The sequence below is a fragment of the Apaloderma vittatum genome, unplaced genomic scaffold, assembly GCF_000703405.1.
Source record: "Apaloderma vittatum isolate BGI_N311 unplaced genomic scaffold, ASM70340v1 scaffold18687, whole genome shotgun sequence".
In the NCBI taxonomy this organism is placed as follows: domain Eukaryota; kingdom Metazoa; phylum Chordata; class Aves; order Trogoniformes; family Trogonidae; genus Apaloderma; species Apaloderma vittatum.
Genome location: NW_009726984.1, coordinates 23,467 through 36,878, shown reverse-complemented (window position 1 = coordinate 36,878; position 13,412 = coordinate 23,467). Strand labels below are relative to the sequence as shown.

At 35.3% G+C, this 13,412-nt stretch overlaps 1 protein-coding gene across 1 annotated transcript in view; it reads left to right on the top strand.

Moving 5' to 3' along the window:
• Positions 1 to 304: 304 nt before the first annotated feature.
• The window catches only part of LOC104277003 (protein AF-10), a gene marked incomplete at both ends in the record, with an annotated part of 33,731 nt that continues 20,623 nt past the window's right edge, over positions 305 to 13,412 (top strand). Inside the window, 4 exons of the mRNA XM_009873505.1 lie at positions 305 to 414; positions 7,247 to 7,350; positions 9,713 to 9,806; positions 11,801 to 11,896. Of these exons, the coding sequence (XP_009871807.1) occupies positions 305 to 414; positions 7,247 to 7,350; positions 9,713 to 9,806; positions 11,801 to 11,896 (404 nt within the window). The remainder of the gene's footprint in view (positions 415 to 7,246; positions 7,351 to 9,712; positions 9,807 to 11,800; positions 11,897 to 13,412) is intronic.

Here is a 13,412-nt window from a genome sequence, read left to right as displayed (position 1 = left end):
GAAATAACCTGTCTTTCCGTTTGTGTGTCACTGTGTATAAATCATTAGTATTTGGATTTCGTGGAGTATTACTTGTATAAATTCTCCACTGAATAAACTTAAAGGTGTCTTACAACACATCTGAACTTTGGATAATATAAAATGAAATATAAACATGATTTAAGTAACTTATGTCTGTAATATTCTAAACAGTTAAAATAGTCCATGGAAAAAAGTGTTGTAAATGATTCTATGTGCTATAATTGAAATGTCCTTTGAGCTTCTAGAAAACATTACAATTAAATACAATTATAACTTTTTGTAGGTTGGGCTCATGTGGTTTGTGCTCTGTACATTCCCGAGGTCCAGTTTGCAAATGTTTCTACAATGGAACCTATCGTGTTGCAGTCTGTTCCTCATGATCGTTATAATAAGGTATAATTATATGTCTTCTTATCTGTCTAATGTATTTATTTTAAAATTTGTCAGCTGTAATAATCTAAAACTACACTTCTTAGAATGCAGTCTGTATAAAGTTCATAAATGTGTGCAGTAATGCTTGTATGTTTTCTGCTATGACTTTATGAGAATTTGAAGAATTAAGAAAGTGATATTATGACATTAAGCTGTAAGGTTATCTGCCATGTCTCATTATTCTTCTACAGATTAGGGACTGTTTTGTTAATTAAAAATATCACAATCTTTAAATAACAGTTTATTTTGAAAGGAATGTGAAATATTTCCCATGGGTTAAAATATTATTACAGCTTGTTTGAAATGTTTTTATTAATTACCACAAAGTCCTACTGTTTTAAGTATTGATACGAACATGAACATGTTCATAAACATTTCTTTTAGGAAGAAAAACTATGCCAATATATTAAAGCAAAAGCTTACAGACTTTTGCCTTGTAAACAGTATTCACTGCAATGGGATTATTTACTTATTGAAGAACTGCCTCTAAATAAGTGTTGGTGAGATGAAGTGTTTTATGAAGTGTGGTGAGACTGTTTTTTTAAATGTGAAAAGAAGCAAAGAATGTAATAGTAACGTATTAATGTTCTATATTGATAGTTACATTTTTCCATTTGTTTCACTTATGCTACCTCATACTCACTAGATGTAACTACATCCTCCTTCTACTTGTAGCCAGTAAACTGTCTCAATTTCTGATTAGATTTATTACATATTTTTCTTGTGGTGTTGTGTTTACCTCTAGTTTCATTCTTCTATTTTATGGTCATTTGTGGACACTGGGGTAGAAGAGGAGCAGATTGTGTTATAAAAGAAAGAATGTAAAAAAAGGCATACATCACCTTTTGTGATTTTCCTCTGGGGAAGCTAGTCCGGTGCATGTTGTCTCTGTGACCTCTCATTTTTGTTTCCTCTCCGTGCCCCCGGTTTACATCTCTGATTTATGTGGGGCCACCCCCCTGTTTTCCTATCCTTTTTACTTTTTTCATACTTCAGTCTTTTCCTTGCGTGTTTCAGATTCTCGCAACTGTCAGTATGTTTTACCTGTCTTATTGCCAGAGTATCCGAAAAGCCAGGAGGCAAACTCCAGGTCCTACTCATGCTGTCTCAAAATGTACTACCTGAGCATCTGTGTTGGCTACTCACTATTGGCCTCCTCCTGCTTTGGCAACAACATGCAACAGAGAGATTAAGTGCAGAACTAATAAAATTCTTGTGCTTGGACTCAAATCAGTACAGATTTGTTGTAGCAGATGAGTTTATTTTCTCTCTTCAACACTGGGCCAACAGCACATCTGTTTTCTTACTCCTTGAGTAGTAGTCATATATATATTTTTTTTTATTGGTAATAGTTCTTCCTTAATGCACTTCAGAAATTTTGTGGAACACGTTGGATTTTATCTTGCACCATTTCCGTTGATGATAGTTGATATTGGATGAGTAAACCCTTCGAGAAAAATGTACCCTGCATCTTTTAATATTACTTGTTCACAAAGTCCCTTGCTGGTCTCTGTCTTTAGTCTTTAATTCCTTCTTGTTACAGCTGAACTTGCTTCTTCCTTGAATCATTTCTGTTCCAAATACAGATGATGTATAGTTAGGTTTTTTACTGCTAAAAATGCAGTTTGCATTTTGTTGTTGTGTAGTTACCATGATTTTTTTGCTTGCTAGATTGTTAGTAGTGCCATAAAGATCATGGAGATAGAGTTCTTGATGTTGTCTAGTTCTTAGTTTTTTCTGCATTTGTGGCAGGTGTCCTGATTTGGGCCTATTTTCCATGTTAACAGTCAGCCTAAAACTACTTTCATACAGTAAATTGTAAAATATAGTGAGACCTGTATCAGAAATTTTAAGGTTTGAGGGTCACACTCCCAGCCTGCAAATTACTAATTTTTTTTGTTCACTCTTTTTATAGAACTCAGCTTTTACTCTCTTTATTTGGACTATCTGGTTCAGGGAGATTGCAGTTGTGCATTTCAGGGAAATCAAAGAAGTGCCTTTAGTGCAGTTGCTGCAGCAAACCTCCTGAAACCAGTCTAACTTCACCGCCACCAGCAGTCTAGTTGTGACGGCACAGAATTGAAGAGGCAGTCACTGACAGGGGTTTCTCCCAACTTTTTTGATAAATCTGGAGCCAGTGCAGGGTTTGGTACTGCTGTGGCTAAACTGCCACCAGTTCCCAACTAGTGTTTTGAGCAATACTCCCCAAACCAATGTAACTACTAATTCCTTTTTCAAGTAGTTTGCAATAATTTTGCTCTCCGCCCTCTTTGCTATTCAATATAAATTGATTTTTTTTTTTAATGGTACATTTTTTTTTTGATCAGAAACTTTGCAAAGCATTTAACTGCTGGTTTTTTTTGAGAAGTAGGTAAGGCAGTTGTTAAAACATTTGTTGCACATTGTGAACAAATGTAAACATGTAATTAGGAAAAAATGACTGGAGTAGTTTCTCTTTTTAGAGAGGCTTAGTGCTAATTTCATTCTGGCTGTCAATTCAGGTTGGAACACAATGTTTTTAAGAAAGGTTTTATTTCCTGTGAAATCCTAAATAATTCTGCATGTGCAGCTGGATGCATATAGAATGCTGGCATATGGAATTGAGGGAAAATATAGGCCAATGAAAATTATCATAAGGGAGAATTTGTACTATAGTCTTTAAAATAAAGCCAAACATAGTTGGAGTTTTGCTGGGAAATTGTATTTAATTTACAGGTTTTTTTCTGTTTACTTGTTTATTTATTGAACACTATGAAATACACAACATTGCCAAGTACAGTTATCTTAAATGCACGGAGAAATACATCAGATACTAAAGCCTGAGACTTGTCAATGTAAGGACATTTGGCTGCCATCTCCTTGGGGTTTGCCTGCTTCTGGGATAAAAACCGTCACGTTACAGAATAAATCTGGTGAATGACTTGATTAGTGGGTTAACTAACAGGAAAACTCTTCTTCCGCAGTCATTTCCAAAAGAAATGGACTTGCTGTCCTGTTCAATTAAGATGTTTCTTATTCCTTGGATTGCTATACATGGATAATGGGTATTTTATGTGACCTGTATTTGTCTCTTTCAGGTTCATTTGAAAGTATGTGGTAATTGAATATAATTACTGCCTTTAGAAATCTCTTTTATAAGCTGATTAAAAATAAGAGCATTTAGAGTTTCTTGATCTGCGTGGTAGTAAAGGCAGCTGTTAGATTTTTATTGCAGTACTTACTGCAACCATGAGAAATTTCTGTACAACTCGTAGGTTGTATTCTGTAAGCAGAGAATGCTGTGGGTAGCTGTTATAACTATTCTCAAATTGCTTTTTGTTTTGTAAGGGTTTTTTTACCTCCTCTTGCAAAGAAGACTTAGATTTTGAATCTTCGAAGGAAAAATACTGACAGAAATGTAAAGGCAGCTTTGCAAAATGTGCATTCTGCCATTAAAGAAATTAAGATATTTGTTGCGTTTTCTGAGTTAAATTTGCTTGCTGAGTCTCTGTAATGTTTTGCTTATTTTTCAATGGGAGAAGTCTAAGTACTCTCTTCCCTTAAGAACTCTGAACAGCAACACTGCTGTAGTTCATGGGACAGGGTTTTACGCATCTACATTCCAAAGGCCTTCAGAGGAGGTGTAGAAATTGCATGGATTTGCAAGTACATGGAAGTCTTTGTTTTTGTGCTTTGTGAAAGAAAGGTAAAGGTTCTCAGGCTTCTGAAATTCTTTTTTTGCATAAGGGAAGGTAGGGGTATGAGAAGGTCAGCTTTGGAGAGAGCTTACTGTCCATGATTGGAACAGGAAGATGAACCTTCTTTGGAACCGTTTCATATGGAAGGTTAGGAAGGAGGTTTTATACTATAGGAGTATTTTAGGAAAGGTCAAAGTTGGAGCTTGTTAAAATGGGTGGGCAGCCCACCATGTTGTGATAAATGTTGGCTGTAACGTAGATGGTCATCTGTTACAATTTTTTACTCCTTTTACTTTAAATTGGATTAAGGGGTCCACAAACACAGACCCTAAATGCAGTTTGCAGTGTTGAAAACCATGGCCTACATGCTCACTAAATGGAATGCTTTTATCACCTTTTTTTTCCCTGAGCGTCATTGAGAAAAAAAAATTACAGAACAGTAACAATCTTGAGTTTTACAGTGTTGAATGCTGTATATAGAGGTATCTTACTTCTGAAGTTACTTATGCTTAATACAGTTACTTTTGTGAGGTTGGTAGATCATGACCTTGTTTGTTCCTAAAATCTAAATGTGTCAGATCATGGTGTGGAAAGCTGAAGAGCTGCCAGTCTCAGACCCTGTCAGACAACTGACTTAATGTGTATACGCTACCTTGATGTACAGAGGGAGCAAGGCAAAGAATTAGTAGGATTATCCCTTTTCTGATACTTCAAATGTTAGGCTATAGAGTATGATTTTAGGATCTAGTAGTTGGGCTTAATGCTTTTTAAAAGTTTTGGGGAAACAGTGCATGAGTGACTTACCTACAGTAGCATCTTGCATGTTAACAAAAATGCTTTAGATAGCTCAAGTCTCATGTTAAATGTTGTGCTAAATACCCCTGTAGAAGGCTGTTCTGATCTCAGAATTTCACTCATTTTTGTGGCTTTCTAAGTAATACTGGTTTTGCATTATATCTTTTTAATTTTTATTTCAGTAATATCTTAGTCCATTTTTCTTAAACTATTTTCTACTACGTGTGGTTTGATGTTGTTATTTTACTCGTTCTCTGCGTTGCTGAAGGGAGATTTTAATACAATAAGATTGTGTTGCATTAAGTCAGTTACAGATTAAATATAGGCTTTTTTTATCCTTTTGAAAAGAAGCTACTCTTGTCATCTAAGATCTCTGTCACGGGTTGGGGCTGGGCTGGCCACTAATGCAGACAGATGCTCTCTAACCCCCTCTTTTCCCCCCAGAACGGGAAGAAAAAGGGAATGAGGCAGAGAGACTTATGGGTTAGAGAATTAAAACTAGAACAGCTGTAATGAAATAATGGAAATAATAGTGGAATGATTAAAGTAAAGAACTATATACAACTATAGATAGTAGCCTGATATCAAACCCGACTCCCTCCCCTGGTATCAATCCATGGTGATGCTGCAACCCCAGGCTCAGCGGCGGCAGGAGCTGGATTCAGGAACTCAGGATCCGGATCAAAAGCAGGAGGTCGGATGGAGTCCTCTCTGGACACCGGCCATTGCAGAAAAGGGATGAAACTCTCGTGATCACTCAATTTATACTGAATATGACGTGTATGGGATGGAATACTCTCGTTGGTCACCTGTCCTGTCTGTTACTCCCTGGAGGTGCAACTTTTTGCTTCCTTGTGACCCCTCTCCCTGCCTGGCACCCCCAGCGTGGCACACAAGAGCCAGCAGTGGCCTTGGTCCCTGTAGGAATAAGTATCAGCAAGAGCCTTTCTGCATCCCAGTCCCAGGCAGTAACTGTAACCATCAGGTGTTATCACTGCCAGTAGCACACACTGTCTGCACAAACATGCTGCTGACTTCAGAACGTGCAGCCTTTTAGAAGAGACTGAAGTGGAAAGTAAAAATCACTGAACAGAACTTGTTTTTTAGCTAAACCCAGGACAGTCTCATAGTGAGATTTCTGCAGAGGCAGCAGTGTGTTGTTGATGTTTGTTACCTCAGTAAGGTCCTCTCTCAGTTAAAAACCTCAGTGCTGGAGGGTAGTTACATTAAGAATATATTCTTAAATTGATATGATAGAATGTGTCTAAATGATATTTCAGTAATTAGGACAGTAAAAAGTGGAAGGAGATTTAGTTTTGTCTGATGTGTTTCCCTGAAATACTGGTGAGACATTATAGTGATGTATAATAGTGAGCTTCTACACAGTATATATATACATGTTTTGTTTGCTATGTGTTTTGATTTAAAAATAAGTATCGAATAATGAGAAATTTTGGATTCTTGTTGTCTGTGTTTTTTCCCCTTTCATTTTGCTGAGAATGTTTTTTAAATATATGAAAAATTGCCATGGTATCCCATTAAGACAACAAATTAACAGAAATGCTATGAAAAGATTTTCAGGTACTAGACAGGTTGTTTTCACTTTAGCTGTTTTTTGAGGTTGAAATGGGTATGATACATTAATTTAAGCTTTGTTTACAAAGGATTCTTGCTTAATTAGTTTCTAAGATGTTTATGGGGCTGTCCAAGTAATTCTGAAATTAAAGCAGAATTCTGTTAAACACCATATTTAGTTAAAGGTGACTGAGCATCATCTGAATATTGAAGCATGCTACAAGACTTCTGAGAATTCTTCACACCAAATGTACAAATAAAACTTCAAGTTTGCACTTTTTTTTGTGTGTAATTTTATAGATATATGCGTGGATACCGCATGGTATCTTGTACCATTAGGCACTCAGCCTAATTTGGTGTTTCTGAATGGCACCAATACAGGCAACGTTAGATGAACATGAAAATGATTGAGAACTGAATGGGCATAAACACAAACTGGAAAGCAAGGAAAATTTTGAAGCCTAATACTGTTAACCTTTGGCTGTTTAACTGTTTGCATAGTTGAATAGCAGTATAGAATTTAAGTAAATTAGTATTTGTAGTGCTTTAATGTTGGTGAAGTGTTAGATAGATCCCAAGTGTCTACTAGGTGATCTTCTTTAGCAAACAAACAAAATGAGACTTTTAGGAAAAGTTATTTAATAAGCTTAGCTGCAAAAGCCATCAGTTTTCATGCTAGAATCTCCTGTGAGTAACACAGTCCATTTGTACGCTTCTTACCATGTCAAGTATTTTCTCTTTAATAGACATGCTATATTTGTGATGAACAAGGCAGAGAAAGTAAAGCAGCCACTGGTGCTTGTATGACATGTAATAAACATGGATGTCGACAAGCTTTTCATGTAACGTGGTAAGTATATTTTATTATTTAACATCTCTGATATTCCAGAAATAATTAATGCACACAATGTAATGAATAAACCCTTTATTTAGTATATTTGTGAGTAAAGAAATGAATTGGTTTGTGTAGATATATCTAACTTTATTAAGATAGCGTTTACTAACAGTGTGGCAATGGCAGCATAGACATAGCTGTGAGGTGCAGAAGTTGTCTGATGATACTCCCCTGGGTTGTAAGAGATAGTGTGTGCTCTTGTGTATAAGGTTTAGTGTGGTTTTTTGTGTTTTTTTTTTTTTTTGTTATTTTTCTTAGATGATATTTTGTAGAATATGGGAAGGTGAGGTCATTGCTTGTTTACCTGCTAACTTATTTGATGGTTACTTCTGGTAAACCAGTGGGGAAAAATTCTGAGCTATACATAAAAATGCACTAGACTTACCCCTTCCATTAAAGATTTCCAAACATTTGGGGGTAATTAATCTCATTGGTTTTATCTACAAGGTACACATCTATCTTGAACTCTTAATTTAGATTTCGTATCTAGCTGTTGAGGAAAAACAGCTGTGTTCACCATCTGATTCATGCAACTTCACGATATTTAGGTTTGCTTCCATTCAGGAGATGCTTGTCTCACTTTATGGGCTTGAAAGGAACCTGGTTACTTAGATTAAACCACATGTCAAAAGGTAAAAGGAGGCAAAGGGATTCCACCCCAAAATTTACAGGCATTATGTGTTTTTTCAAATTCAGGCGAAGCTATTTTGCAGTAGATAGATGAATAGAAGATTTGCACAGACTGTCTAGCTACATAATCTGTGCATTTACCTGTCTGGTTTTGAGTGCCCAGTATGCTTCGTCATGGCCACTCTTTTATTTTATTTGTTTGTTTGTTTTCATTTTAATTACTTGACAATCTGGCAGGTTCTTAAACATCTCTTTTTTTATTGGATGTGATCAATGTCAAGTTTCATTTTATGCTGAATATAGTTTGTCTTCCTCAAAGTGTGCATACCATGTAGAAAGGTTATTTACAGATGTGTAAAAATGCATACATCCAAGTGTTTAGATGAAAAGATCTCTTTTCTTTCAAACAGTTGGATGCATACAAGAGTCTTTTTCATCTTTTTTTCTTTCTTCCGAACCTGTGTTTTCAGCAAATGCCATAAAGATCCTCAGAATTAGGTTCAAAATGAATATTTATTTTGTCAGTTTTTAGAGCTTTTTGATTCTAAAAATGCCAGGTATGTATTATAAAATTATATTTATCCAGAGAGTATTGTGACTGAGGATATTGAGAGGCTTCTGTAATATTTGAAAAATGGAAGAAGAATGTGAAAACGGCAGAAGGCAGAGATCCAGAGCGTGCTGTATCAGTTTTGGGTTAATAAAACTAATGCCTAAGAAAGAAGGAGCTTGAGTCCATTTGGTTTTGTATGGTGAGCTTAGAATGATAAATGGTTGTTCAAAGAGATGCTCTGAATGTTTTCTGTAGTTGGCATCTGCTGTAGGTGTGCATGTATTTAGGAAGCAGTATTTTTGGATTGCCCAAGAACATAATGTGTAAATGAGGGGAAGGTGATTTTAAAAAAGCAACAAAAATAAGCTGCCTTATATATTGTTCTTTCATTTAAATACTGTGGTGCATCATTTTGACTGTAGCATTATATTATGCTAATGAAAATTATATGGAAAATGAAACTAAATATTTGGTTTTTCACTGTTTAAGTTGGTTTTGATAAATAAAATAAATCAACATTACAAATAGTGAAAGGCAAATTTGATTTGAAAACCTGTAGTAGAATAAGGTAATATTTAGCCCAGGCAAGGAAACTTGTAAGTCTTGTTCTCTTTAAAAGAAAATAATCTGCCTCAGTCTTTTAAACCAACAAATATGGTTAGATTTATTATGTCACTGAAGCTCTATATTATAAAAAAAAAGAGGAGGAAAGAAAAAAGTAATTTTCCTTCCAAAGCAGAGGAGGATGTATGGAGCCTCAAAAATGTGGTTTTGTTAAAAACTGTTTTTTCCATAGATAATTTTTGACTTGAGTTTGAGCTAAGAATCACTGTAAATTGCATGCTTTATGTATTTGTTGCGGTAGCTGCATAATAAGTGTAGATTTTCAAGCTGTAAGCTTGTGCGAGTGGCTTAAAGACTATGAAAAAGGCGTTAGGCCAAAGTATAACCCATACACGCCTTTTGTGGGACCGCAGAGGTCGGCTGTGTGCTCACGTGCCCTTAGCAGTCACTTGTGTGGAAATCTTTTCTATTAAACGCAGATACTAAGTATCCGTATGTTATCAGCAGTGATGTTGTTGTACAAGCTGATGTAAAATTGCTTTCCTTCAATGTTGTTTGGTTTATTTTTAGTGCACAGTTTGCGGGACTTCTTTGTGAAGAGGAAGGCAATGGTGCAGATAATGTCCAATACTGTGGCTACTGTAAATACCATTTTAGTAAACTGGTATGTATTTGTTAAACTCTATAAATAAATGTCACCAAATTTTTTTTTTCCACTCTGAATTGATATTAACACTAGAAATAATATTTTTCATTTAGCTCAGAAAGTAGATAGTATTTCATTAAAACAATGTTTTAATTACAGTTACAGAAGTACTAATTGAAGATGTTTTTATAATTGGATACTTTCTAGATGTGTGGGTATTTCCCCTCTGCCAGAAATAGCATGCACAGTTAGTGTTTTGTTTGTTAAGTTCCTGTAATATTTTCTTCTCCTATTTGATTAATTGGCTTGTAGCAATATAGTCCATTTTGGAATAATCTAAAAATTTTACTTGTTATCTAGTGTACTGGAGATTAAAGAAGCCCTCCGTTTCGTTCTGCTTCTGTTACTTTTTTTTAATTATTATTAAAAAGTTTAACCTTTTATTCTGTCTCTTACTGTATAGCCAGTGGGTATTCCCTGCCTATAAGTTCTCTGAAACACAATCTCAGGGGAGTGACTTAAGGTTTGATTTCTAAAAAACAAACGAGCAAACAAAAACCTTTGAAATGTCTCAGTTATTTCAATAGGTTTTGGAGCACATCTCTGGAGTCCTTCTTATCACTTTTATCAGTTTGACAGTTCCAGATACCTGTTTCTGTGTACGTGTGTGAGTGTGTGGACTTACTGATGTTTAAAAAATGTTATTTATGAATATAGAATTAAAAAAAATACAAGCTTAAGTTCAGATATTGGTGTAAGTACAGTTAAATTGCCGATTACTCATTTTCACTCTTAATAAAGGTGAATACTTGGGCGGCTTTTAAATAGGTCATAATGAGGTAAAAACCCAGGGCCAATGAACCGTTGTAGCTTTCTAAAAGATAAGCTTGGTTGCGGTTAGCTCTCTGCCCTTGTGAATATTGATGAGTTTGTTTCATAACAAAGATATGTCAGGGCTTTCTAGGACCTTACTCAGCAAAGATTTTTTTTTTAAATTTTTTTATTATTATCTTGAGCTAAGTATACAAAAAGAACACAAATGGTCTGTTACTTCACAGTGAAGGCATGCTCTTACACTATTAGGCATTTGATTTGAATTTTCCAGTGCTGCTGTGCTTTAGAACACATATATTAATTTAAAAAGCAGGTTTAATTATGAAGACTTAACTGTATTTTACGTGTAGTTAGTTAATTTTCCATTGCAAAACTACAGTGGAAAGACCAATAAAGACCCTCAAGATTGTTTTAACTGTTTCTTTAGGGTTATTGTGGCTGTTGCCTGGCAAATGCTAGTGTTAGTTTACTACTGAAGGTGGTGGGTGGCATGTATCTGCTATACCACTGAAAACTTTGGTTGGCAAAGCACTTGCCTGAAGTGTCTTTATAAAGTTACCTCAGTAATGATAAAATAACAAACTTTTTGAGCACTGGCTTAGCGTAAAGTATTTGCAGTCCCAGACTAGGGAGAAATAACAGGCAGTTCGTCTGCCACTTGTAAATGCATGTGTGACCACAGCATTCCGTATCCTATTTTTAAAGCCATGTTAAGGTACATATTGCAGACAGGTCATTTGAATAGTAAATCATGAAACTGTTAAACAGCCACCTCACAATGCATTTCAGGCATGTGGTAGTGCTAACCCTGTGGCTTTCTGTGATCCTCATTTGAGCAGCATCTTCTCTGTTTTAGCTTGTGAAAACTTGGAAATGTGCCTAGCATCTGAACTTTTAAAATGCGACATATCTCATTTCTTTGCAGAAAGCATATCTTGCAAATTCACGGGAGCAGTAAAAGTACTTGTAAGGACAGGCTTTCTTCTTGGTATACATTGGATAGTCTTGCTAATTTTGCTAGTGTTCGTTTACCGACAGTTTTTTTCAGTAACTGAGGGTGGTTTATTTATTTTTATCTTTCTAAGGAGTAAGGCGTCTTATTAGTTGAAATGCTTTATACTTTTTATTTGTTGAAATGGTTCCTTTTCTCTATCCATAAATGTATTTTCTCTTTTTAGAAAAAGAGCAAACGGGGATCTAATAGGTCATATGATCAAAGTTTAAGTGATTCTTCCTCTCACTCTCAGGATAAACATCATGAGAAGGAGAAAAAAGTAAGTGGATTTGTCGTTGCTACTTATGTGGCACATCTGCTTAATAGTCGCATTTTCTGATAAATTTAATTTTTGCTGAAAAGCATGAAGGAAATCTTGTTCCTGAAGCATTGAACGATAAATAACACAGGTGATAAACTCAAGCTCTTAGGGTCCAATGAGGAAACTTCTCCAGGTGCATTTGAACATGCACTTCCTTATTCTGGTTGATCATCAGTTTTGGGATACATGTGGAAACATATCCATTGGGAAGGCTGCTTCCATGTATCCTCCTTTGCTTCAGTTTTTCATTACAGATATTTTTTTGTGTGGCCTTTTTGACTAGATGGGAGAGAAAATCAAGGGTACACATTGTGGCAAGTGTGCTGAAAAACAGGTGTATCTAGTTTTTTTTAATGTTTCAACCTGTTACATCTTTTTCTCCTCATCAAAGAACTGCCATCTTTTGTTGATGTATTCTAGTGGCACTCATGCTCAAGCCCACTGCGATGGCAAAATACCTTGTCGTTCTCCTGGGAATCTTCCTGTGAGGGTACAAAGAACATAAATGACTGCTAATTTCTGTTGGTTTATACTTTTAACAATTTAACTTTACATGTATTAAAAAAAACCCACCCTAAATTTGATTATTTCTTTACATTCTTATTATTGCTGTAGATTAACAGAAATTCGTCATCCAAATTCAGCACAGGATGGTAAGAGTGGCACTCTAAGGATACATGGAAAACTGCACACGCATCCGCATCCTGTGCAACTAACTTAATACACTTTTTTGTGGGTGTGGGTGAACCTAATTCTGAATTATTCAAAATCATTACATAAAAATTGATATAAAGGAATATTTTGACCAAATGTGTATTATATGAAGGAGTTATATTTATAGTGACAGGAAACTGAATACAAATGCCAGTCTTCAGACCCTTATTCTCCTTAGTATTTGACATTGTTTTTAAGATCACTTCCGCTTGGATAGACTTTGATCTCCATTCTTCTTGGATAATCTTTCAAAAAGTATATTTAGATCTGGTTAAGGATGTAGGAGAATACGTAATCTAGTAATGCAGAAAAGGGTGTGCATTATGATGTGATTTTATCTCTAAATCTACATTTATGACTAAATAAAAGCATGGGTTTTTGACAGAACTTTTTTCTTAGTAACACATTGGTAGGAAGAAAAACCCCAATCTTGATTTCCAGACTACAAAATTACCTGCAAGGTAAAACCTTACAATATTTGCCATATTTTCATCTTAGTTTGTTTAGTTTTTTGCCATTACCATATTTCTGGTCATGTTTTGTCAAAATACATGCATGGGATTTTATTCACATTGACAAAACTTCCAAGTTTAATTTGAAGAAACTGAAGTGTGAGCATGAGGCTCAATTTCAAATTTGTATGTCTGAGCACTGCCAGAAGCTTCTTGCTGTTGTTTTTTTTGTTTGTTTATCTGGTGATTTGTTTTTTTTTTAAGTGACTGACTGGAGATACTATTCTTCCTCAGGGAGTGCTTGTAGG